The sequence below is a fragment of the Gobius niger genome, assembly GCF_951799975.1.
Source record: "Gobius niger genome assembly, chromosome: 8".
NCBI classification, from domain to species: Eukaryota; Metazoa; Chordata; class Actinopteri; order Gobiiformes; family Gobiidae; genus Gobius; species Gobius niger.
In genome coordinates, this window is record NC_136859.1 from 598,996 (window position 1) to 626,609 (window position 27,614).

Here is a 27,614-nt window from a genome sequence, read left to right on the forward strand (position 1 = left end):
TCAGACCAGGAACTCTTTAGTGACTTTAATCACCACTTTAATCTTTAATCTTTGTTTTGTTTTGTGGGGAGAATCTTGTGTTTTAAAGATTTAAAATAGAACCGTGGTACGAGCAAATGAGAATGTATCTTATCGCAGACGTATCGGGCCTTCTGTGTCGTGATACGTCTGTGTCGTCACAAACTCTGAACAGGAAAGAGCCGTTCTGTCTGGGATCAGTGTGAGGTTCTGCCATGAGCTGCTGGTCTTCAGGAGGCTTCAGAACCGCCCCCAGCTGTGGAGGAGCAGAGAACAGATGCTGTGTTAGTTTACGTCTCTCACTCCCCATCGCCCGTGACCTGTTTCCAAAGCAAACGCTTCCTCTCAAGCTGGGCCAACAATGCGACAGTGGGGGAGACAGACGGCAGCTTTTTTCCGTGTTTTGTCGACCTCCTCCCACCCCTTCGTCTGAAGTGTGCATCAGAAAAACCCTCACTTGAAGGGCTATGTGGCCTCCCCCTCCCCCCTACCCCTCACCATGAAATGGAATTGGGACACCCCTTCCCTCGTGAACGCACACAACGAAGGGAAAGGGCTAAGCGGAGGGCTGAGGGGGAGTAGGCCTGAAATCATGTTTTTTTCTAAAGATTCTGATTAGTTGGTGATTTCAGCAACTACTGAGCCCACAGCTCCAGCGTGTGAATAAACACATGAAGCCAGTACTCACTTCAGGTCCTTCAGCTGACAGTCGGCGCTCTGTTTAAGGACCAGGAGCTCCTTCACATCTGACTTACTCAGATTGTTACTACCCAGCTCCAGGACAGTGAGATGTGAGGGGTTGGACTTCAGAGCCGAGGCCAGAGAGGAACAGCTGATCTTTGTCAAATCACAGCCACTCAGTCTGCGTAAAGAATACATGAGGAGATTAAAGACACACACGTGAATAACTGAACACATTTCCTCTTTTTGTCAATATTCTTTAAATAAAGAGATGTAGTGACCTCAGACCACTCACTCACTAAACTCCTCTGAGCCCTGACCCTCAGGCCACAGACGGTCACCAGGGAGAAGCTATCGCCTAAATAATGCAGAGTTATTTATTTATTTAGACTCTGTGTTCTCCTGGTGTTTGCTTTGGGCCACAGTTTGTGGATGAAATGAAGCTCATCTCGTCAGTTTGGGTCACGGCAGCAGCTTCTTGCTGCAAAGCACCGTGTAACAATTTTACAATTATGTACAATTATTGAGTGCATGATTGGAAATAACTAGAGGTGGGCCGTTATCGGCGTTAACTTGCTGCGTTAATGCGAGACTCTTATCAGGCGATTATCAGGCCGTTAATCTATTCTCAAAGCTGGGCTGGGAGCTGGGTCTATATTCTGCTCTGATGACTTTCACCGTGATATTTTAAGGTCAGCACACATTACACGACTTTTATGCCCAAATTTGGACAAACAGGAGAAACGTGAGTGAACGTGGCGTCTCCAAAGCGACACACAGAAGCAGCGGCCAATGACCGAGTGAAAATAGACAGAAAAACACCGCAGCCCCTCCGTGTTCACTTCTCTTTCAAAACAACGACATAAACAACTAATTTCATGGCCACAGCCCCACACGAAACAGCCCCACACGAAACAGCCCCACACGAAACAGCCCCACACGAAACAGCCCCACACGAAACAGCCCCGCACCAAACAGCCCCGCACCAAACAGCCCCACACCAAACAGCCCCACACCAAACAGCCCCACACGAAACAGTCCCGCACCAAACAGTCCCACACGAAACAGCGCAACTTTATCACCAAAAGTTCACGAGAGGCTTTTCCAGCTACATTTCAACCGTGAGCAGAGTTTAACCGTAGCACTTACTGACTTTGGAGACAAACTTTACTGCTCCTTTTCTCCGAGTCCGTGAGCTTCTCTTTCTCCGCCGTCTCCTCCGCCTCATGTCCGTTTCCTTTTCTGATCAAATCCAAAGAAATATGTCCCGAATCGTCGTGTTGTCGACGTTTATCTCCATTGTGACAGAACTATCGCCAAGTAGTAGCATTAGCTGCAGCAGCATGAGCTGTTGTTGTGTTGTGATCACGTGACACTGTTGACCAGTCAGGAGACGCGCACATGTTTCGCACGCTCACAAACAGAGGCCTGTATTTTCTGATCTGGTAAATAAAAAAAATATAAATAATGATCTGCCCGTAAATAAATACTTGGGGACTCCTGCCACAACTGTCCCATGTGAGAGACTTTTTTATTTAGCAGGTCAGCTTGTGCAGTAGAGGAGATTTAGTTTGTTACCAGAAAGTGTGAACAGGCCGGTCAGCCTGAGTGACCGGCGGAAGAAGAAGAAAAAGCTTGGACTGATTGACACAAAGCTACTGCCTGTAAACAGTTCATCAGGACCTCTAATGTCGGCCTACAGCTCAACATTCATGTTTAACTGAATAAACAGTGAGTAAACACGAGTGCATCTTCTTGAACACACATCCTCTTATTTTCATCACCAATTATCATAGTAGAAAGTTCTCGAGCAGTTTGTGATGTTTGTGATGCATTTTGGAAACAGGAGATGAGCCCCTGGTCTAACGCACCACCTGACCTGAGAAACTCGCTCTCAAAGACTTACTTTTAGTCATTTTTTGGGCAGCTCACATATTCTGAATGGCTTCGGCAGAATTCAAGCGAGACATTTTAATCTAGATTTTAAAAAAAATAATGTATGCCCACCTCTAATATATATATAAATGTTGAAATTGTTTCAAAACTAATTAAATATTACCCCCCCAAAAAATAATGTAAATAAAGTTCTGTAACAGCTCCAGCTGTGCCGCCATTTTGTGCCTGTTTCTTTCCTGGAGCATAAATGGCGGAATGACCCACAGAGCTGTGAGCAAACAGTGCTTTAAGTCAAAGTCCGTCTGTCTTTTCCTGCGTCACAAACACATTAAAGCTGTTTCTGCTTTGACTCCACTTTCACACACTTTAAATGTTACGTTTGGACAAAGCCGTGATGTTGCAGTTGTTTCCCCTCAGATGTATTTGAGATGTTGTTTTATATTTGATGTAAAGTGTTTCTGATGTGTTGCTGCCTCTCGGTCACTCTTGTAAAGAGATGATGAATCTCCATCAGTTTGAACCTGGTTAAATAAAGCTTCAAATCAAATCAAATCAAATCAAATGGACTCATCGTATCCGGAGCTTCTCAGCCTTTCTCAGCCTTTCCAGTCAGAAGCAGTGACTCAGTGAAAGGCCAGTGTAGCAGAGCCTGGAGCATCATTATAAATCACAACAACAATATACTCACGTGTCCAAAGTTTCCCCACAGGAATCAAAGAGTTCATGAAAGGGCCAAACAAAAGCCCAAACTCACAGGTTTAGCTCAACTTTTCCTAAATGGAGTCGATATTAGAGATGACAAAATAAAAGCTCCAATAAACACATTAGAAATGCATTTCAAGGCAGCGTCTTGCCCGAGGACACAACAACAGTGCGCATTTGTGGGAGCTGGGATTCGAGCCGCTCCACCTGCGCCACCGTCACCCCGTAAACTGCAGCCTCACCTGAAGCAGCGTCATGACGTCAGCAAACAGGAAGCAGAGGGAACCAATCAGCGAAGGGCCGTCAGTGGGATGTGACGTTAATATTCCAGACTCACCTTCTGCAGATGTGTTTCTGCTCATTGACCGCGGGTTCGACCAAAGCCTGGGCCCCCCCGGCGCCGCCCGGAGATCGTTATCCAGGGACTTCCGCATCCCGAGCGTGACGCGGCTCACGGAGCACACGTGTGTAACCCAGCTAATATTAATAGCTAATGTTAATACAGTCCCTGCAGTTCTTAATGTAAATGTAAGAACTACATTTCCCATGAGCCTTTGCGCGCTTTCCCGGATGTCCGGTTACCGGTAGTAGCTGGCCAATATACACAGTAGCCTTTGGCTGTCAGCTAGGTGCGTGGGACAAGCGGGACTCGAGTGCGGCTGCAGGTGGTTAAACCGCGACACTTAATCGTGACCGTGTGCCTTTGTTTTGATTGGGATCGGCCAGGTTTGCCACGGGTCCGTGAGGCAATCCAGTCTGTGGGAGAGCCGTTACTGCCCTCTGCATTTCCCAAAGTTACCACTGACTTCTGATTCTTCTGTTCGGTGCGGCCGGAGGCCTTGTGGCCACTCTCTTGTCCGTGTTGCGTGTCCCACCACCTCCAACGCGTGACGGTGTCATGTCTACGAACTATACGAACAATTGCATAATGGACAATAACGCTGCGCTCTAGCGTGTGGACTCACATCTCATAGAACAGTGGTCTGATGGTTTTTCTTTTTGTTTCCAACCCGTAACTGTAAATATTGTATATACCTGTACATAACATGGCTAGCCAACACTAGAATTAATCTGGTGGCACGAATACCTGTGTTCAGTATTTACTTTAAGCAGGCACGAGTCATTTCTCCTGAGAGACAAACTTTACAATTTTATGCAAAAGCACTTAAATTAATTATCATATCAGAAGTGTTACATATGACCGCAAATAAACCATTCTGATTGGACCATCCGCAGCAGCAGCTCCTGCACAGACATCCCCGAGTTTCAAACATACAGAGGATCAAACTCAGCTGGATCTGCAGACGCCACAGCTGCAGTCACGTGACCAGCCACAAAGTAAAGGTGATACTGTGAACATGTACACAAATATTTGATACAATACTGACTGGAATCCAGTACATTTACTCAAGTCACTTTTCAAAGTACTTTTTTCAGACAGTACTTTTTACTTCTACTGGAGTAACATTAAAAGGAAGTATCTGTTTCTTACTGGAGTCAATGTTTCAGTGACAAATAAAAGAGATGTGTGATTTTTGAACAGTTTGGTTTCTCTTCTTTTCTGTCAAACTGAATCAGACTCTGACTCTCTCTCTCCTCTACTGGAAACTCCCTCAGTCACAGGAGCAGGAATGTGCTGGTCTCTGGCGCCCTCTAGTGGCCGCAGAGCGCAGCTGCAGCGCCTCGGCTCATGGCTCAGTGACTGTTTAGAGCAGAGCCGTGGGAAGATATTTTAGTTAGGGGGCGTGAGGGACAAAACTTACCCACAAAATACTTTTCCTGTGCATGAATCCTATTTATTAACCTCTTAACTCCCGCCTGAACCGAGAGCATTTTCTCCAGTTTCAGCTTTACCCAAATCCTGTAGGTCAGAGTAACGCCTCATTTGAAAGACCTACAAAACTAAAATGATCTTTTTCCTCACGGCCGATTTTTTTTCAGCACTTTTTTTGTCTTTTTTGTCAATTTTCGTGACTTGTTTGTCACTTTTTCGTCAAATTTTTGTCATTTTTTTGTCACATTTTGTCATTTTTTTGACAAATTTTTGTCACATTTTTGTCAAATGTTTGTGACTTTTCCGTGACTTTTTCGTCAAATTATTCGTATTTTTTGTCAAATTCCTATCACTTTTTCTTCCTTTTTCCCCCGCAATTTTTTGTCAATTTTTTCTCACTTTTTTCACATTTTCATCATTGTTTTCGTCTCAGTTTTGTCGCTATTTTCACACCTTTTTTCCAGAAGCTTTTGGATTGGGGTGAAGCTGGAGAAAATGTGCCGCGCCCTCAGCACCCTGGGTTCCCACGGCCTTGGTTTACAGAGACATGAATGATCCGAGTTCAGAAACAGATTCACATCAACTTCGTAACGTTCATTGTGTCTACTTGTGTTCTAGTATCACAGATGGCGGCTGAAACATGTAAAGGTAAAAGATCTTTAACATCTCTAACCTTAGTGTCTGACAAAACGAACCAAAAAAGTGATACTAGATTCACATCAATATATTTGAGCTCATCTATTCACTTCTGTTCCATCATTGAGCTGCACAAAGGCTTGTTTTTGGTTTGAGATTCACATGTGATTCATTCGTCACAGACACAGTGTCATTAACTCATGTTCAACATTCTAATCCAGTCCCACCACTCACATATATTTATTATTTTATCATAGGGACAGTGTATATTAACCTCTTAACTCCCGCCTGAACCGAGAGGATCTTTTTCCTCACGTCAGATTTTTTTCCATCATTTTTATGTTGGGTATTCAACTCATTTTTTTTGGTTTTACTTTTTTGGTCATTTTTTGTCACATTTCCATCATTGTTTTCGTCTCAGTTTTGTTGCTTTTTTCACAGCTTTTTTCCAGAAGCTTTTGGATTGGGGTAAAGCCAAACTGGAGAAAATGTGCTCGGTTCAGGTGGGAGTTAAGGGGTTAATATACATTTCTGTAAACATGTGAGAATTCGCATAAGGGCTGTTTTTCATGTGTCGTCCCGAGACAGTTGTGATGTTTCCTCCTGAAGGGAATGAAATTACAATTATACACAATGTGATGAAACACAATCAGTAACATGAATATATCAATAACACAAAACATGTCATTTTTTTAATCACATTTTTGTCATTTTTTTTAATCAATTTTTTGTCATTTTTTTGTCAAATTTTCATCACATTTTTGTCAGTTTTTCATCAATTTTCGTCATTTTTTTGTCATTTTTTTAATCAATTTTTTGTTATTTTTTTGTCACATTTTTTTCAAATTTGTCATTTTTTCATCCATTTTTTTCCATATTTTTTTCATTTTTTTGTCATTTTTTTTCCATATTTTTGTCATTTTTTTCCCATATTTTTGTCATTTTTTTTTCATATTTTTTTCATATTTTTGTCATTTTTGTTTTATTTTTTGTCAAATTTTGGTTTTTGTCATTTTTTTCATATTTTTAATCATTTTTTGTCATATTTTTGTCAAATTTTTGTCAAATTTTTGTCATTTTTTTGTCACATTTTTGTCACATTTTTGTCATTTTTTTATCTCAGTAACATAAATATATCAATAACACAAAACAAAGACGACGTCACAACAAGACTGTTACAAACTCAACAACAGAGACGAGTCAGACACGAGAGTCTGCACGAGAGAACGTTCTGTCTCAGACTTTCTCATCCTGTTTTTAGAGGCGACATGAAGCTGTAAATGAGACACAAACCTGAGACTCTCTGTGAGGAAATCAAACACACAAGTCCAGCAGAAGAACTGGAATGCATGGTCTTTATTGTCCACAATGTCAGAACAATGACACATTTCCCTGAGTAAATCCTGAAAACATCCTCTGTTTGATAAACTTCAGCTCATCTTCATCTCACCGTGTTCCTTTCCTCAGAACTCACTGGAATATCTTCACTCACTTCTCATGTCTGTCCCGAGCTCTCGCTCATGTGGTCACCAAACAAACTCGCTCTGTCCCGCTTTACTACGACTCAGGGCCGGACTGGGACTCTGACCAGCCTGACCCAAGTTAGCGTAAATGCGACACTTCCACAAAGACATATTTTAACCTCCTACCCCCCCGTCTTGACCCCTTAACTCCCACCTGAACCGAGCACATTTTCTCTAGTTTGGCTTTACCCCAATCCAAAAGCTTCTGGAAAAAAGCTGTGAAAATAGCAACAAAACAGACGAAAACAATGACGGAAATGTGACAAAAGAGTGAGAAAACATTGACAAAAAAGTGGCAAAAATGTGATAAAAAATGACAACAAAAAAAATGGCAAAAAAGTTACAAAAATGAGATGAATACCCAACAAAAAATGACAAAATGAGACAAAAAATGACAAAAAATTGATTAAAAATGACAAAAAAAGGACACAAATATGACCCAAAAAAATGACAAAAATGAGTTGAATTCCCAACTAAAAAATCTGATGATGTGAGGAAACAGATCCTCTCGGTTCAGGCGGAGTTAAGAGGTTAACTGAGTGCATTTTCTCAGGTTCAGCTGTACCCAAATCTAAAAGCTTCTTGACTGGAGAGCAACGCCTCATTTGAAAACGATGGCCGACAAAAGTGACTGGAAGTTTTTGTCACGTTGTTGCTGCACTTTTGTCATGTTTTCATTGTAAAAAAAAAATCTGTCTTTTTCATTGCTTTTTTGTTGCTTTGTTGTTGTGTTTTCTTCTCTTTTGTCATGTTTTGTTGTTTTTTGTTGTGTTTTTGTCAGGGTTTTTTTTTGGTCACATTTTTGTTCTGTTTTATCCTCATTTTCGGCGCTATTTCAATGCTTTTCTTTTAAGTTTTTAGATTTGGGTAAAGCTCGGTCACACCCGGGGGTCAGGGTGAGGTAAAGTGAGAGGCCAGACCGGTGGCCCGAGAGCCGGTGGCCCGAGAGCCGGTGGCCCGAGAGCCGGTGGCCCGAGAGCCGGTGGCCCGAGAGCCGGTGGCCCGAGAGCCGGTGGCCCGAGAGCCGGTGGCCCGAGAGCCGGTGGCCCGAGAGCCGGTGGCCCTGCTGTGCTCTTCCAGAATACAGGACATATGGCCAGTCCGCCCCTTCTACGACTCTACTGACACTTCTTATCAATGCAAATATACTGGTGAAAATGATCAGAGTGATTGAAAATAATGTGTTTGATTCTACTCAGATGATGACATTACAGCTTGATGTTTCCTCACTTCTCTATATCACAGACTTGCCTCATTTGAAAGCTCAGGACCTCCAGAGTGTCTTCCCTGAGCTCTAACTGGAGTCTCTAATGAGGACCGGGCCTGGGAGCCTGGTTTTGTCCTCAGGATCATAGGAAGTGTGGGGCTCATTCTGCTCTGATGGAGAGACTTTAACATCAGGGGAAATGAAACGTTACAATAGTAAACAGTCAAATCAATATGTGACAGTGTTTCCCTCAGATCCCACACACACGGGTCAGAGTTCATCAAATCAAATCTGAATGAATGAATCAAAGTGTTTCTCCAAAGCTCTGGGCCTGGAGGTTCTTCTCTCTCTTCAGGTTCATCTGGATCAGACTTTAGTCAAACTCTGGTTCTCTCTGGGCTCAGGCTGAGGTTCTGCCTCCAGCTGCTCGTCTTCAGGAGACTCCGTTAGTTTTAGAAGCTGTGGAGGAGCAGAGAACAGAGGGATTCATTTGGACGCTGTGTTACTAGAGCAGAGTCCAGTTGGAAGTGGAGGAGATACTTTAAAGAATGGAATATGGAGAAATGAAGTAGTGTTTGACTGTGTTGACCTAAACGCTGCAGATGGTGTTCAGCGAGCTCAGAACTCAAGCCTTTAGTCACAAAGAGACTCTGGGCCGGAGCTTGTGGTTCACAGCACAAGCTGTAGAGCAGACGAGAGACGGGCGGGGCTCCTTACAGTCTGAAGTGTGAGACCTGGCACAGAGAGTGGGCAGCACAGGGGGTGGACAGACTCGCCTCCTCCTCCGCTGCTGCAGAAGGCGGGGGTTTTGCGGGGATGCGAGGGGGAACAACATGCAGGGGGGGGTTTCATAAAGTGCCTGTCCCTCCAGCTCTGTCTGTGGTGTTTACTGCTGAAGCTATAATCTCTACTGTTGTTGTTTTGTGAAGGGGTTTAAGGCGAGACACTGCAGGTGAACAGGGAGAGACGTCAATTTGAAGCTTTTGCTGAACATCACAGATAGAAATATGAGAAAAAAATGTATTGCATTTTTTCTGTCATTTTATGTTTTCACATAAAAATAAGGCATTTTGAGCATTAAACTGGCCAAAATTGCCTATATTTTGGGCAACAAAATCAAAATAATGAATTGAGTCAGATTAAATGGTTTTATTTTATTGACATATTAGTAACTCCGATTTTTTCAGAGGGGATTTTGGATATTTTGTTTAGTTTTTCAATAAACTAATCATCAGTGAAAACATCTGTAAAAACTCAAATCCCGCCTGTTTTTTTGGTTTCAAAGCTGAATAAATCAGGCTAGGAATTAGACATTAAAAAATCCCTCTGAAAAAACCTTCAGAATGTTGTTGTGTCTCAGCCTGTAAAGTGTGGAGTCTGTGGGAGCTTCTATAAGGGCTCAGGCTCTGCCCGAGTGCGGCTTCTCTCATTCAGAGAAAACCAGCCCTGAAGTTTTGTAGCGAGTGCGCATGCTCGGCCCGTTCTTCCACTTTTCCGCTCCAGCGTCTCGTAGGAGGAAAAACACCATATTTGGGTGAAAGCGTCATCACGGGGCCCCTTAGCAGGACACGTGGATGTCAAATCTGTCAATATTTATGAATGAAAACCCGCGGGAAAGACGGCCTTTCTACTTCCGGGTCGCCCCCACCTCGCAGACAAAACATCATCAAATAAACATCATCATTTTTATATCTGACATGAAAACTAAGATGTAAACGGAGGAAAACAGATACAAATCTCCACTTCCACCACTGCGGGAAACATCAATACGTTCACCTAAAGTGTCTCGCCTTAAAATGCTGCAATTACAAAACTGTATATTTTTCAATTTTAAATGATCAATACAGTTAGACTGAAAACCTGAGGCTTCTGCGCCCACTGCTCCAGGCTCTGAATAAACACATGAAGTCAGGACTCACTACAGACTCTCCAGGCGACAGTCAGGGCTGTGTCTGAGGTCCAGGAGCTCCTCCACATCTGAAACACTCAGGTCGTTACAGCTCAGCTCCAGTTCAATGAGGTGTGATGAGGGGTTGGACTTCAGAGCCTTGGCCAGAGAGGAACAGCTGATCTCTGACAAACCACACTTCATAAATCTGAATAAAGAAAAGAACATGTCATTAAAGTCATGCAGATGAATAACAGAATAATCACTGCTCTGTAAACAAACAAACTGTGAGTGTTACTTTAAGCCAGTGCTTCTTAAATAGTGGCGCGTGTGACCGGTTGTTATTGTGTCGAAAAGTCCTGGGGATCCTCGGTAATTCAGGGGAAATAATGCACAGTAACTGTCCACATTTAACTGTAAAGAGAGCCCACAGTGCCGCGCTGCTGCTCGTGCGCTCTAAATTGGTGTTTATTTGGTGAAAATTGGTGAAATACTCGCGTGTGGTCATTAAATAGCACAGCGTGACAGGATCAACACTTCAGCATCCTGCCCGTTCATCTCGTTCTCCCCACAGTGGGAGACTCAAAGCTAAACTTTCTCTGCAAACTGCTGCTGTTTAATGACAGTTACATATCGGGAGTGACACTGAAGAAAGGCTCGATATCCGTGTCCCAGCCTACAGTCTGCATCATGTCCCAGGACAGGGGCAGCTGCAGGACCAAGAGCACACACCTGGCCGAGTGCTGCATCCTGCATGCGCTCTGCTACAAACTACGCAAAGGGTTTTCTTCAAACTGAGGGGCCGTAGCAGATCATATTTGAGCAGCACTGTTTTAAGCGGTCGTGTATATTTAGGCCCGAGCAACGGACACGCAGTGTCCCGCGAGGGACTAATTAATATCGATAATGGGACGAAAACGCAAGAATTCACGTAGCAAACGTGAACCGATACACAAGTAACAGGGCTTAGACAGTAGTGCTCCACGAGCTCTAATTATGGGTGGGGTTCGCGAGAGAAAATAATAAAAGTTGGCTCAGTGGCGCCCCCTCAAGCAGGCAGTTTACATTGAGTCAATGACGGCCCGGTCGCAAAAAAAATCATAGTGCAAAAGTGACATTGGCCAAGGACATAGACCACGTCAGGACATGTCAAAAATTACACTGTGACCCCGCCCTAAATGCTACAGGAAGTCGGCCATCTTGGCCCGAACCTCAAACCTTCACAATCGTACCTCTTGAACTTCTGACCCCTGATCCCCGAGTTTTCAATGGAACGCCTCCAATTTTGGCCAACATGTCCCAAACCCATGTGGCTTTCAAAATCATCAACTACATTTTTGACATATTATTGGGCGTGGTCATGACAAGGCCGCAACTGAGAGGCCATTTTCAGCAAATATCAAAGCCTCATATCTTTCACAGACTTTGTCGGACTGGAATGGACCCAATCCGGCGCGCATGCACATTCCCCACCTGGACCTACTGGTGTGCACACGCAGCCGCTATCACCAAAAATGCCTTTAAATTGGCTTTTAAGTGGCTTGTAAGTGGCCCCCCCATCCTCCATGAAAATAGCCAGAGTTCTTTGCCTGGCAGCATGTTGGACTCAGAGTTTCTCCTGAAATTCATCAATTTTCCAAATGTCCCCCTTTATTCACAAAAGTTTTAGACTCGTACGGACTTATACTAAATCAGCGAAAGTGTACATTCACAGGAAGTTCAGTCCGGCTGTTTCCTGTCCGCCTCTCTGTGTGTTCCTCGTGCTATATGGGTCGCACGACAATATTGCTTCACATATCGAGGGAGCACCCTCTCAACAAATCTTTGGGCAAGCAGGGGAATTTACTCTAATTTCAAAATGATTCAATATGTCATTGCCCAAACTGTAATCCTGTGTTTTGCAAATACACAACTGTGGTCTTTCATAAGATTAATCCAAAGTCGGCTATGTTGTTCACTGGGAAGAACATGAATCACCGCCCTATGGTTCCACCCTCAATAAAAACGGGGGAAGAAACCCTCTCCTCCAGTGGGGTGCTGGGACCTAATTTTGGCCCGTCAATTTAGAGAATCCTCGCCCTCGTCAGGCCCATGTTTGTATGGACTTATAGCTCAGTCATCTAAGGTGAAGGAGGTAAATAGTCCACACACAGCCTTGACACTTTTCTAATGCTTTCTCCTTTTACATGGGCCGCTGCAGACTTGTCGCAAGTGGCAGCGTGTGTGGGGCTCGCAGGGGTCGAGAGCGAGCGGGGGTGGTCGCAAGGGGGGAAAATACATAATTTAGGCCTCGTCTTGTCCATTTAATTTACCTATTAACTCAGAAAGCAGCAATTTGACATCATATCCAGGATATTTGTGTAAATTTCAACAAAAATCTTATATTAATTGAGTCAAAATATTTGTAATCATTAATTAATGCGCTGAAGTTCGTGCCCTGATTACAACATGTGCATTAGCTCTATGAAACAATAAGAATGAACTGTCTATGTCTTTAAGGACCTGTGTCCCATAAATGTCTCATACAAAGCGAGCACTCACTGTTTCACTGATCTTTGACATTTCCCTCGTCTTTGGGCCATAGTTTGTAGATGAAATGAAGCTCGTCTCCAGTGCTGGGTCATGGCAGCAGCTTCTTACTGTAATGACCCAATGTGACTACCGTAAAGACCCGTCTCGGACTGTCAGTGTTTGAGCAAACTGTCTAAGTGACCCAATGACTAAAGAGGTCGAACCAGAGTGACCCGTGAGAAAGTGTAGAGCTGTGTTTGAGCTGATCTCACACAGAGACAGTGAACTGACCTAAGAGTTTGCAGTCGACAGTCTGGCATCTCCAGGAAACCACACAGATGAGACACTCCTGAGTCAGACACAATGTTAAAGTCCAGCTCCAGTTTAGTGAGATGTGAGGGGTTGGACTTCAGAGCTGAGGCCAGAGTGGAACATCCGACCTCTGACAAACCACAATCATTCAAACTGGAAAAAAAACAAATGATGAGATTAGTGTCACACACATGAATGAGAGAGGAATAACTGTGTAAACCAAACTGTTAGGGGTTATTTATCAAGGCAGGTGTTAATAAGCGAATGAGAGCTGAAAATATAAATTTTCTTGAAATGTTGCATGTAATTTATCCTTAAATGGTAACTCCATTACAGCATCAGGACCCCTATTCTTAAATGTAAATAAAGAACACAAAGCTGCGTGAGAAGATATGTTATAAATGACTCTGCTGCTGATGGTAAATGACCCCCTTTAAAGTAACTTATATGTTTGTTCACTGAAATATCCTCGATGACATTTTTGGGAGAAAAAGAAAGCAGAGAAACAAGAGGAGGTGAGGGATGAACTGTGATTGTACCAAAAAGGATAGTTGTTGTTTTTTCTAATTTTGGCTCAGATTTTGAGCAAACATAAGAGTGATTAAAGATGTTTTTGAGCCGATCTCAGGCGGTGAACTGACCCGAGAGTCTGAATGCGACAGTCTGGCATCTCCAGAAAACCACAAAGATGACACACTCCTGTTTCAGACACGTCGTCGTTCCAGCTCAGGTCCAGCGCAGTGAGATGTGAGGGGTTGGACTTCAGAGCTGAGGCCAGTGAGGAACAGCTGATGTCGGACAAGTCACAGTTGTTCAAACTGAATTCACAAAAATATTACAAGAACACAAATGAGTAACAGAATAATAACTGCACTGTAAACAAAATATTATTATCATTTTACACATCTTTATATCAATATTCTTCATGGAGAGAGCGGGAGGTGCTGACACCAGAGTCTGGCGCAGACTCAGACAGAGACAGTGAACTCACCGGAGAGTCTGAAGGCGACAGTCTGGGCTCTCCAGAAAACCACACAGATGAGACACTCCTGTGTCAGTCACATTGTTTCCAGTCAGGTTCAGGCCAGTAAAATGTGAGGGGTTGGACTTCAGAGCTGAGGCCAGCGAGGAACAGCTTATCTGTGTCAGACCACACTCCACCAAACTGAAGAAAAAAAATCACACAGATGACTAACATAATCAAAATAAATCAATAAACTAAAAAAGTAAACTATCAGCGTTATTTATTTATGTTTTTCAGTATGTTTATACATAATATTATATTTGTGACTCGTAGACATCCACTGATTTCTTCTTCTGAAACACTGAAGATGCACCACCTGCAGAACAGTGGAGGCGTCATGACTGTGACGTCGCCCAGTGTGGCACAGACAGGGCCCCACCCTAGAGCCAGGCCTGGGGTTTGAGCTCATATACGAGCCGTGCTCAACCCGGACATGGACAGACCCACCACCCGCAGAGGGATCCGTAGGGGCAGTGCAGAAAGGACTGGATGGCAGTCGAAGGCAGGCGTCTCGATGACCTGGTTTGCATAGTTTCTACCTTTGTAAAAGCTGTGACCTCCTTACACAGCAAAGGAGGTCACTGCAGTTGGGACGTGGAACGTTGCCTCGCTGGGGTCAAGGAGCCTGAGCTCAGTCGCCATGTGTTCGAGTTCACCCCAGTGAATGAGGGTCGCTCGAAGAAATTCTGGCAAACCATCCGCCGCCTCAGGAAGCAGTGCTTCACCAACACTGTTCACAGTGCGGGTGGGGAGATGCTGACCTCAACTGGGAAGGCTGTCGGGCGGTGGAAGGAGTACTTCGAAGATCTCCTCAAGCCCAAGGTTGTTGGAAAGCTCCTCAGTGTCTCCGGGGGAGGATGAGATCTGTGCTGAGTACCTTCACCTGCTACCTGCCGTACCCCCTCATCAGGAGCAAGGGTTTGGGTAAGTTAACAGTGGAGGGTTAGTTCCAACTTGAACAGGGATTGGATTGAGAACCTCAGGATCTCATCTCTGGTGTTTGCAGATGATGATGTTCTGTTGGAAATTCAACAGATCTGGGGTGGTTTGCAGCCGAGTGTGAAGGGGCCGGGATGAGGATCAGCACCTCCAAATCCGAGGCCATGGTTCTCCACCAGAAAAAGGTGCTTCCCCTCTTCAGATCGGTGGAGAGTCCTTGCCTTAAGTGGAGTTCGATTGTTTTGGGGTCGTGTTCACGAGTGAGGGACGGATGAAGCGTGAAATCGATAGATGGATCTGTGCAGCAGTGATGCGGTCGCTGTATCAGACTGTGGTGGTGAAGAGGGAGCTGCGCTGGGTGACAAAGCTTTCAATTTACCGTCTACGTTTTTACCAACACCTATGGCCATGAGAGCTGGGTAAAGACTGAAAGGACCAGGTCGCGAATACAGGAGGCTGAAATTAGTTTCCTTCGCAGGGTGGCTGGGTGTGCACCTTTCGAGATTGGGTGAGGAGCTCAGTTACCCAGGAAGAGAATCGGAGTAGAGTCGCTGCTCCTTCATCTAAAGGAGCAGCTGAGGTGGTTCGGGCATCTTTTCCAGATGCCTCCAGGTCGCCTCCCTCAGGAGGTGTTCCAGGCATGTCCTGTTGGGAGGAGACCCAGGACAGGCTGTGCCTGGATCGGACGTCTGGGCCTCTGGGTCTTGGGGGCGAGGGGATCAGGGAAAATGCGAGTATTTGTTTCAAAATCTGAATTAACTTATTAAAGTCCCAGCCATGATTACAACATGTGCGTTACAAATATATATGTGAAGGCCCTCATTCATCCAGGGAGAATACATCATAGCAAAGGTTAAATGATTGACTGGACTTTTGGCTTTGGTAAAGTTGAGCATGTTTCGCTTCTAATCACAGAAGGTCCTTTATAGCTTGTAGATCTTTTAGACAACGATCATTTGGGTAAATGTGTCTATACTGACACTAATGCTCAACATGTGCATTTGCTCTATGAAACAATAATAGTGAGATGTGTATGTCTTGAAGGACCTCTGTCCCATCTCTCACACAGAGCGAGCACTCACTTATTCACAACTGATCTTCGACATTTCCCTCGTCTTTGGGCCATAGTTTGTGGATGGAATGAAGCTCGTCTCCAGTGCTGGGTTATGGCAGCAACTTCTTACTGTAATGACCCAATGTGACTTTACCGTGAAGGCCCGTCTGACTGTCAGTGTTTGAGTGAACTGTCTAAGTGACCAAATGACTAAAGAGGTCAAACCAGAGTGAGAAAGTGTAGAGCTGTGTTTGAGCTGATCTCACACAGAGACTCGAGCCAAAGTGAGATTAAAGTCGCGTATGAGCGGATCTCACACAGTGAACTGACCTGAGAGTCTGCAGGCGACATTCTGGCCTTTCCAGAAAACCACACAGATGAGACACTCCCGGGTCAGACACACTGTTAGAATCCAGCTCCAGTTTAGTGAGATGTGAGGGGTTGGACTTCAGGGCTGAGGCCAGAGAGGAACAGCTGTCCCCCAACAAACCACAGTCACACAATCTGAAGAAAAATGTCATTCAAGTCACACTGATGAAAAACAAAATAGCACTTTAAACAAAGAGCCTATTAGTGTTGTTTCACACACATTTATCTCTATTCCAAAAATACATCATTTTAACTCTGTCTAGTCCCTTTAACACCTTATACAAAACAAAGTGCAAACTTGAAGGATCGACATGTTTTAGGACACTGTATCTACCTGGGCTCTTCAACATTTTTACATAACTTGCACGGCCACCAGGGTTTGGGTCAAATCATTCTTTTTTTAAAGCGACAAAACAGAGTTTAAAAATGTTAAAATGATGTATTTCCAGCCCTACATGTTTCAGCCATGTCCTCACGTGTAGAATGAGCCCAGACATGTTCACCACAACTGCCTCTAAAATCCTGCACTGACACTCAAAAAGTCCTTACTTTGGGTCTGAAGTGCCGTTATGCACGATCTTTATATAGAGACTGCAGTTACACATAAGACCTGAGGTGGCAGTAGCGAGTATAAAAATGACCAACTTGTCCAGTCCCTTTAATAGTCGATATACCATCTTTCAAAACATCTCAATAACAATAATATTAACATTTCAACAACATTGTTCTGTTGAAATACTTCCTGATAAAAACTCATTTCTATGTTAAATAAACCTGGTCAGAATTATTAAAAGTATAGATTCAGATAATTCTGTACTACTGCAAAAATAGAGCAGTCTTTATATGCTTTGTTTTTCCTTTTCTTTTCATAATAACCTCCTGAACACATGGCTTTCGGAGTGAAGCAGGTTATTTTGGGAAAGTTGTTGACTGTCAAACTGCTGCAGTTTCTCTCTGGCTTTTGAACAGTGAGGAACAGCTACATGATGCACTTAATGTTATCAGGATTATCGCGCTTTTACGCAACAAGCTGAAATCAGATTCTTTACGAAGCAGAAACCTCTGCATTTTACAAAACAAACTCACATTTATTTTATTTGACTTGTTTTCTACTACAACAGTGTTTACCTTTATTAGTTTGACCAATAAATGAGCCTGCCCAATGAACGCTGGTGAAATGTGTGGTTTATGGAGATGGAACATTGCGTCATCATTTCTCCATAAAATCTGTGGTGTGGAGACATCAGGATACGTAAGGACACGGCCTCAAAGTACACTATACACTACTACATTACTACACGACTAAAGGTCCCACCAGAGCGACTCGTGACAAAGTGTAAAGGCCGTGTTTGAGCTGATTTCACACAGTGAACTGACCTGAGGGTCTGCAGGCGACAGTCCGGCCTCTCCAGAAAACTACACAGATGAGACACTCCTTGTCCAGACAGGTCTCTGTTCTGACTCAGGTCCAGTTTAGTGAGATGTGAGGGGTTGGACTTCAGAGCTGAGGCCAGAGAGGAACAGCTGATCTCTGTCAAACCAATGCCCCCCAAACTACAAAAAGAATAAATGAAAAGATGACAAGACATGTAAAAATAACTACATAATGATAGTGTACAGACAATAATCATTTCACTGAAAGTAGCAATGAAAGAGAGTAAAAGGACATTATTGTTTGTTTGTTTATTAAATCAAATCAACCCCATGAACTGCTACCTTAAAGGAATAGGCCACCGTTTTTACATACTAAGATATGTTCTTTCCTCACTTTAGACGTGTTAATATATCCCCGTCTGGTCTTTGTCCGTGCGCTCTGTCACGCAAACGGAGCACATACGCAGCCTCTCCCACATGTTACATAGCTCCGAAAAAGGCAAGGCAAGGCAAGTTTATTTGTAGAGCACAATTCATACACAAGGCAATTCAAAGTGCTTCACAGTTGCATAAATACAAGAAAACAAATAGAATCAATAAAAAACATCAACATAAAATTAATCAATTACAGTAAAAGGCGAGAGTGCAGATAAAATACTTTCAGTCATATGCATCGGTAAAAAGAACTGTTTTCAGCCTGGATTTGAACATTGTCAGAGTTGAGGCTTGTCTCACATCCTCGTGAAGACTGTTCCAGATTTTAGCTGCATGAAACTGAAACGCAGCCTCACCGTGTTTATTATTGACTCTGGGAACCACCAGGAGGCCCCTCCCTGAAGTTCTCAGGGCCCGAGATGGTTCATACGGCTCTAACATGTCAGAGATGTACTTTGGTGCTAAACCATGAAAAGACTTGTAGACAAGCAGAGCTGCTTTAAAGTCTATTCTCTGAGTGACAGGAAGCCAGTGCAGAGACCGGAGCACTGGACTAATATGGTCGTATTTCCTGGTTCTTGTCAGGACTCGAGCAGCAGCGTTCTGGATGTACTGTAGCTCTGACAGCTCGTTTAGAGAGTCCAGTGAGTAGGCCGTTACAGTTGTCTAACCTGCTGGAGACAAATGCATGGATAAGTCTCTCTAAGTCTGGTTTTGACACTATTCCTCTGATCTTAGCAATGTTTTTCAGATGGTAAAAAGCTGCTGATGTTATTGCTTTGATGTGGCTGTTTAAGTTCAGGTCTGAGTCCATGATCACTCCTAGATTTCTAACCTGATTTTTTGGTTTTAGAGAGAGAGACTCGAGGTGACTGACAACACTTTGTCTTTGTGCCTGTGGGCCAAAAACAATGATCTCAGTTTTGTCTGAGTTTAGTTGGAGAAAGTTGTTTTGCATCCACAAACTGATCTGTTGGATGCAGTGACAGAGTGTATCTACAGGCCCATGTTCTCCTGTATCAGTGACAGAGAGTATCTACAGGCCCATGTTCTCCTGTATCAGTGACAGAGAGTATCTACAGGCCCATGTTCACCAGCCGTCAGTGACACGTAGATTTGAGTGTCATCTGCATAGTTGTGGTACGACACATTGTTGCTGTTTATTAGCTGACCCAATGGAAGCATGTACAAGTTGAATAAGAGGGGTCCCAAGATTGACCCCTGGGGGACTCCACAGGTCATGGCAATTTTGTCTGAGACACAGTTGCCAATTTCAACAAAGTACGTCCTGTCTTCGAGATAGGACTTAAACCAGTTTAGAGCAGTACCAGAGATTCCCACCCAGTTTTCTAACCTGTGAAGTAAGATCCCGTGGTCCACTGTGTCAAAGGCAGCGCTCAGGTCCAGCAGAACTAAAACTGAGACCTTACCTGCATTGGTGTTCATGCGGATATCATTTGTCACCTTGATCAGAGCTGTCTCAGTGCTGTGGTGGGGCCTAAAGCCTGACTGGAAAGTATCAAACACATTGTTAGACAGGAGAAAGTAAGTGAGCTGCTGATATACTACTTTCTCTAGGACTTTTCCTAAGAATGGCAGGTTTGATATGGGCCGGTAGTTGTTCATTACCTTGGCATCAAGGCTGCTCTTTTTTAGAAGAGGCTTAATGACTGCTGTTTTCAAGGCCTTTGGAAATGCTCCAGTGTGGAGTGAGATGTTAACCAACTGAGCAAGTTGTGGTAACAAGCTGGTCAGCACAGACTTCAGAAATCTAGTGGGTAATTCATCAAGGCAGCATGTACATGAACTCAGACCGGAGATAACCTCTTCGATTGTTTTGTCAGTAACAGGTGTGAAATGTGTCAGCTCAAGGTGTTTATCTGGTGGCAGAGTTTCTTTTTGTGTTGTGGAAATTTTTGGCATTTTTAATGCTTTGGACTTTGTCATAGAAAAATATTGCAAACTCATTGCACTTAGATGTAGAGATTAGTTCTAGGGGCAATGAAACTGGAGGGTTAGTTAATCTGTTTACTGTGGAAAACAGAACGCGAGAATCGTTTCTGCAGTTTGCAATGATTTTAGAGAAGTACTTCTCCCTTGCTCCACGCAAAATCTGGTTGAACACACAAAGTACTTCTTTGTAAACCTCAAAATGAACCTGGAGCTTTGACTTGCGCCATTTCTGTTCGGCTTTTCGGCACTCCCTTTTCTGTGCCCTGACCGAATCTTCACTTCTCCAAGGTGCCTTTTGCCTATTGTTAACCATTTTAACCTTGACAGGAGCAATAGTATCCAAAACATTTAAGACCCTTGATGTGTAAGAGTCCAACAGATTATCAACAAAAGCTCACGATAGAAGCTACCAAGCTCTTCCACGTGTTCCCTATTTAAATAAAGTTACGTGAAGTGTTTTCATGCGAAGTATATTTACACAGAAATGTAGCATGTCGATTTTATAAGCAAATAAAAAGGGGGACTATATTGTGAGGCGTAATGATACGAGGAGTAAAACGTCCGCGCAGTAACTCCTAAAGGTTATTGATGGAAGTGAGCGGGGAAGTCTTTAGGAGTTACTACGCGGACGCTGTGCTCCTCGTATCATTACGCCTCACAATATAGTCCCCCTTTTTATTTGCTTATAAAATCGACATGCTACATTTCTGTGTAAATATACTTCGCATGAAAACACTTCACGTAACTTTATTTAAATAGGGAACACGTGGAAGAGCTTGGTAGCTTCTATCGTGAGCTTTTTCGGAGCTATGTGGGAGAGGCTGCGTATGTGCTCCGTTTGCGTGACAGAGCGCGCGGACAAAGACCAGACGGGGATATATTAACTCGACTAAAGTGAGCTAAGAACATATCTTGGTATGTAAAAACGGTGGCCTATTCCTTTAACGTGGTGGGGTTGTTTGAGCGAATGATCCGAGGAGCTCTGTTGTCTGGGGCTTTATGCCCCTGGTATTGTCTAACATGGCAAACAGGTCCGAGGTGACGGGTCAGACGAAGAGCAGTTCAAAAGATCTCTATGGACAGTATCACAACAAGGACCGTGACGTCGCCCGGCATGGCGCAGCCGGGGCCCCACCCTGGAGCCAGACCTGGGGTTGGAGCCCGAACGCGAGCGTCTGGTGGCCGGGTCTCTGCCCACGAGGCCCGGCCGGGCACAGCACGAAGGGATGACGTGGGCCCGCCCTCCTGTGGACCCACCACCCGCAGAGGGATCCATAGGGGTCGGGTGCGGAGAGGACTGGGTGGCAGTCAGAGGCAGGTGCCTCGACGACCTGGTCCACATGCACAGCTTCTGGCGTTCGGGACATGGAACGTCACCTCGCTGGGGGGGAGGAGCCTGAGCTTGTGCGGGAGGTTGAGAGATACCGGCTAGATATAGTCGGGCTCACCTCCACGCACAGCTTGGGTTCCGGATCCCAACTGGCTGGACCCTCCATGTTTCTGGAGTTGCCCGCGGGGAGAGGCGGCGGGCTGGGGTGGGTTTGCTCATATCCCCCCAGCTCAGCCGCCACGTGTTGGAGTTCACCCCGATGGACGAGAGGGTCACGTCCCTACGCCTTCGGGTCGGGGACAGGTCTCTCACCGTTGTTTCGGCCTACGGGCCCAACATCGGTGCAGAGTACCCGGCCTTCTTGGAGTCCCTGGGAGGGGTACTAGATAGTGCTCCGACTGGGGACTCCATTGTTCTGCTGGGGGACTTCAACGCCCACGTGGGTAACGACAGTGAGACCTGGGAGGGGGTGATTGGGAAGAACGGCCTCCCCAATCTGAACCCGAGTGGTGTTCTGTTATTGGACTTCTGTGCTAGTCGCGGTTTGTCCATAACGAACACCATGTTCCAGCACAAGGGTGTCCATAAGTGCACGTGGCACCAGGACACCCTAGGCAGGAGGTCGATGATCGACTTTGTAGTTGTGTCATCTGACCTCCGGCCGCGTGTCTCGGACACTCGGGTGAAGAGAGGGGCTGAGCTGTCAACCGATCACCACCTGGTGGTGAGCTGGATCCGCTGGCAGGGGAGGAAGCCGGTCAGACCTGGCAGGCCCAGGCGTGTTGTGAGGGTCTGCTGGGAACGTCTGGTGGATCCCTCTGTCAGTGGGGTCTTCAACTCCCACCTCCGGAAGAGCTTCACCCAGATTCCGGGGGAGGCGGGGGACATGGAGTCCGAGTGGACTCTGTTCTCCTCCTCCATTGTCGATGCGGCTGCTCGTAGTTGTGGCCGTAAGGTCTCTGGTGCCTGTCGCGGCGGCAATCCCCGAACCCGGTGGTGGCGCCCGGAAGTAAGGGATGCCGTCAAGCTGAAGAAGGAGTCCTACCTGGCCTTGTTGGCTTGTGGGACTCCTGAGGCAGCTGAGAGGTACCGGCAGGCCAAGCGTGCTGCAGCTCGTGCGGTCACAGAGGCAAAAACTCGTGTCTGAGAGGAGTTCGGGGAGGCCATGGAGGAAGACTATCGGTCGGCCTCGAAGAGATTCTGGTAAACCATCCGGCGCCTCAGGAGGGGGAAGCAGTGCTTCACCAACACTGTTTACAGTGCGGGTGGGGGGCTGCTGACCTCGACTGGGGATGTCGTCGGACGGTGGAAGGAGTACTTCGAGGACCTCCTCAATCCCGTCGTCACGTCTTCCAATGAGGAAGCAGAGGCTGGGGACTCGGAGGTGGGCTCGCCCATCACCGGGGCTGAAGTCACCGAGGTGGTGAGAAAGCTCCTCGGTGGCTCCGGGGGTGGATGAGATTCGCCCTGAGTACCTTAAGTCTCTGGATGTTGTAGGACTGTCTTGGCTGACACGTCTCTGCAAAGCTCTCGATTTACCGATCGATCTACGTTCCCACCCTCACCTATGGTCATGAGATTTGGGTCATGACCGAAAGGACAAGATCGCGAATACAAGCGGCCGAAATGAGTTTCCTTCGCAGGGTGTCTGGGCGCACCCTTCGAGATCGGGTGAGGAGCTCAGAGTAGAGTCGCTGCTCCTTCACGTCGAAAGGAGCCAGCTGAGGTGGCTCGGGCTTCTGTTTCGGATGCCTCCTGGTCGCCTCCCGCGGGAGGTGTTCCAGGCATGTCCTAGTGGGACAAGGCCTCGTGGAAGACCCAGGACACGGTGGTGGGACTATGTCTCCGAGCTGGCCTGGTGTGGCCTCGGGGTCAGAACAGCCTCGGGGTCAGAACAGCTGGAGGAGGTCGGCGTCCCCCCAGAACAGCTGGAGGAGGTGTGTGTGGATCAGGAAGTTTGGGCATCTCTGCTGAGACTGCTGCCCCTGCGACCCGGCCCCGGATAAAGCGGAACAAAATGGATGGATGTCTATTAATGGATCCCCATTAGTATTTACCTTACAATACTAAAGATTATTCTTCCTGGGGTGCATGAAATGCTACATTTAAAATATTACAAAAACTCATTTTTGAAACACTGTTTTTAATATGTGGTGACCAAGATAAGGTTGAATGAATTATTACCCCCTGATCTGCAGGTTAAGACCAGATCCATATGAGGAAACTAAGTGCATCGTGTTCAGTGTGACTGCACAGTAAAGGCCAGTCTAACTCAACACTTGGCTCTATTTGTTTGCTTCCTTTTTTTAAATGATTGAATGCCTGTCAAAGGTTAATTTCTGCCTCTAGTGGAACAGACAAAGATTATATCTTATCATTCAGGACTGTCAGATCGTGAGCATCCTGAGCCGTGTTTGAGCTGATCTCACACAGAGACAGTGAACTGACCTGAGAGTCTGCAGGCGACAGTCTGTTCCTTCCAGAAAACCACACAGCTGAGTCACTCCCAACTCAGACAGACTCGTATGCTCAAGAGCCAGTTCAGTGAGATGTGAGGGGTTGGACTTCAGAGCTGAGACCAGAGAGGAACAGTCGACCTCGGGCTGAGAATACCGCGTCAAACTGGGAAAAAAATAAAAAATATGCAATTAAAGTCCAAAGATAATACTGACAAAAGCCATTTCAAACCGGATTAGGATTACCAAGGGGTAAAACTGAAAACAAACTCTGACCTGAGAGAGTTTACAGACTCTGACCTGAGAGAGGAGAGTTTACAGACTCTGACCTGAGAGAGGAGAGTTTACAGACTCTGACCTGAGAGGAGAGTTTACAGACTCTGACCTGAGAGAGGAGAGTTTACAGACTCTGACCTGAGAGGAGAGTTTACAGACTCTGACCTGAGAGGAGAGTTTACAGACTCTGACCTGAGAGAGGAGAGTTTACAGACTCTGACCTGAGAGGAGAGTTTACAGACTCTGACCTGAGAGAGGAGAGTTTACAGACTCTGACCTGAGAGGAGAGTTTACAGACTCTGACCTGAGAGGAGAGTTTACAGACTCTGACCTGAGAGGAGAGTTTACAGACTCTGACCTGAGAGAGGAGAGTTTACAGACTCTGACCTGAGAGAAGAGAGTTTACAGACTCTGACCTGAGAGAGGAGAGTTTACAGACTCTGACCTGAGAGGAGAGAGTTTACAGAGAGGAGAGTTTACAGACTCTGACCTGAGAGAGGAGAGTTTACAGACTCTGACCTGAGAGAGGAGAGTTTACAGACTCTGACCTGAGAGAGGAGAGTTTACAGACTCTGACCTGAGAGGAGAGTTTACAGACTCTGACCTGAGAGGAGAGTTTACAGACTCTGACCTGAGAGAGGAGAGTTTACAGACTCTGACCTGAGAGGAGAGAGTTTACAGACTCTGACCTGAGAGGAGAGTTTACAGACTCTGACCTGAGAGGAGAGTTTACAGACTCTGACCTGAGAGAGGAGAGTTGACAGTTCGGACTCTTCAGGCCGTCACACAGCACAGACACTGATTCTTCGCTCAGATCACTGACAATTATCTCCAGCTCTCTGAGATGGGAGGGGCTGGAGCTCAGCGCTGAAGCCACCATTTCACAGTGAATCTCTGCGAGGTCACAGTTTTCAATCCTGTAAAAGAGTCACATGTGTTTGAAGCTTCATAAACCTTAACTCTGATCTGTCTGTGACTGAGGACTCACACAGCCTTCCTGCAGTTCCTCACAGCTGGGACCAGTCTTTTGTTTTCGTGATGATACGTTGTATACGTGTTGTACTTGTTAAACTCCAGCTCCTCCAGAACCTGCTCTGACATCTGCATCATGTCGGCCAGAGCCGAGCACTGGATCTCAGACAGTTCCTCCCTATATCCATATCCAGACTTCAGGAAGTCCTGGATCTGCTGCTGCACGGTCTGGTCCTTCAGCTCCGTCAGACAGTGGAAGATGTTGATGCTTCTGTCAGGAGAGGAATCATATGTGTTCATCTCTTTAAGGTTTTGAATGACTTTGGTGATTTCTGATTGGTGGATTGGACTCAGCAGAGCTCCTAAAAGTGTGTGGTTGGACTCCAGACTGAGGCCATGAAGGAACCGCACAAACAGGTCCAGACGGCCGGTTGGACTCTGCAGGGACTTTAGAAGACATCGCCTGAGGAACTCGCTTGGACTCGAGATGGTTTCTTCACCTGCACCAGGACACTCTTCCTCCTCATGGTCTTCCTCGCTGCTGTCGCTGAAGCGGAGAAACTCCCTGACCACCTCCTGGTTGTTCTGAAAGCAGTGGTGAAGGTAAACGGCTGCCAGAAACTCCTGCACGCTCAGGTGGATGAAGCAGTAGACTGACTGGTTGAAGACACTCTCTCGTTTGAAGATCTCAGTGCAGAGTCCGGAGTAGACCGAGGCCTCGCTCAGGTCCAGACCCACCTGCTCCAGGTCTTCTTGGTAGAACATGATGTTTCCTGTCTGCAGATGCTCAAAGGCCAGTCTCCCCAGCTTCAGGAGCAGCTCTGTGTCGGCCTCTGTCAGCCCCCAGGTCTCAGACCTGACCTCTGTTTGTGTCTGTTTGTACTTCCTCTTCCTGTGCGTCTGCACCAACAGGAAGTGTGCGTACATGTCTGTGAGGGTCTGGGGCAGTGGTCCGCTCTGATGGCTTCTCAACACGTGGTCCAGGACTGTGGAGGTGATCCAGCAGAAGACTGGGATCTGGCTCATGTTGTGGAGGCTGTGGGAGGTTCTGAGGTGGGACAGGACTGTTTGAAGCTGCTCTTCATTTGAGAACCTCTTCCTGAAGTACTGCTCCTTCTGTGGGTCAGTGATGAAGCCCCTGACCTCCGTGACCCTGTGCACGCACTGCTCTGGGATCTGATGGGCCGCCGCTGGGCGGGAGGTGATCCATATAAGGGCGTGAGGAAGCAGAGCGCCTCTGATGAGGTTCACCAACAGTACGCCCACCTCTGACCTCTGTGTGACCTCAGAGATGAGCTCACAGCTGAAGTCCAGAGACAGTCTGCTCTCGTGGAGGCCATCAAAGATGAACAGGAGTTTACAGACGGACAGAGTCTGTGACAACGACACAGAAGAGGATTAAGAACAATACATTTCAGCTACATCATTGTGTCTCCACAGTCTCTGGATTTATCCCACTAAATATTATTATTTCAACCATCATTAGTTTGTAAAGGTCTGGATGTCACGATCTGATATTCAGTATTAAGAACTGAGGTATCTGAGAGCATCAGACTGGATTCAATAACTGGACAGGATTTCTGGGCTGCCTGGGGCCGCACGGTGCCCGGTTTGAGAACCTCAGGATCTCTGGGCGGCACGGTGGCGCAGTGGTTAGTGCTCTCGCTTCACAACTAGAAGGTCCAGGGTTCGATTCCCACCTGGACGGGGCCTTTCTGTGGAGTTTGCATGTTCTCCCCGTGTCTGTGTAGGTTTCCTCCGGGCACTCCGGTTTCCCCTACCACTAAAAACATGTACAATAGGCCAGGATGAATGATGTGTGTATGGAGGTGGTCACAGGGACCAGAAGCGCTTCCGTCAGTCTCCCCCAGGGGAAACTGAAGCTACAAACGTAGTTTACACCACTGAGTATGGAGTGAATGTACAAGTGTCTCATGTAAAGCCCTTTGTGACCATGTCTGTGAAAGGCGCTATATAAATAAAGATCTTCTTCTTCTTCTTCTCGCCTGGAAATGTCCAGAGTCACCGCCGCAGCAGCGATAGAGTCTGTTCAGACTGAGAATCAACTACATTTCCAGAGCGGAAACAGGAAGCAGAGAGAACCAATCAGCAAAGGGCAGCATTAGCAGCATTAGCAGCATTAGCAGCATTAGCAGCATTAGCAGCATTAGCAGCATTAGCAGCATTAGCGGTTCTGTGTTTATATTCAGACAGGATCATGGATCTCAAACTCACCTACTGTGTTTGTGTTTTTGGTCATTTGTCGGCGTTTAGAAGAAAGGTC

At 45.9% G+C, this 27,614-nt stretch overlaps 1 protein-coding gene across 1 annotated transcript; it reads right to left on the minus strand.

Annotated features, from left to right (window-relative positions):
- Nucleotides 1-702: 702 nt before the first annotated feature.
- LOC306966656 (uncharacterized protein) lies at nucleotides 703-27,590 on the minus strand (the record flags this gene model as incomplete). The annotated part of the gene is made up of 9 exons (XM_079561472.1): nucleotides 703-880; nucleotides 16,496-16,669; nucleotides 17,912-18,088; nucleotides 25,102-25,275; nucleotides 25,347-25,543; nucleotides 25,652-25,915; nucleotides 26,474-26,520; nucleotides 26,632-26,704; nucleotides 27,570-27,590. 9 exons carry the CDS (start codon nucleotides 27,588-27,590, stop codon nucleotides 703-705), a joined length of 1,305 nt encoding a protein of 434 aa, XP_079417598.1.
- Between the last annotated feature and the right edge of the window lie 24 nt (nucleotides 27,591-27,614).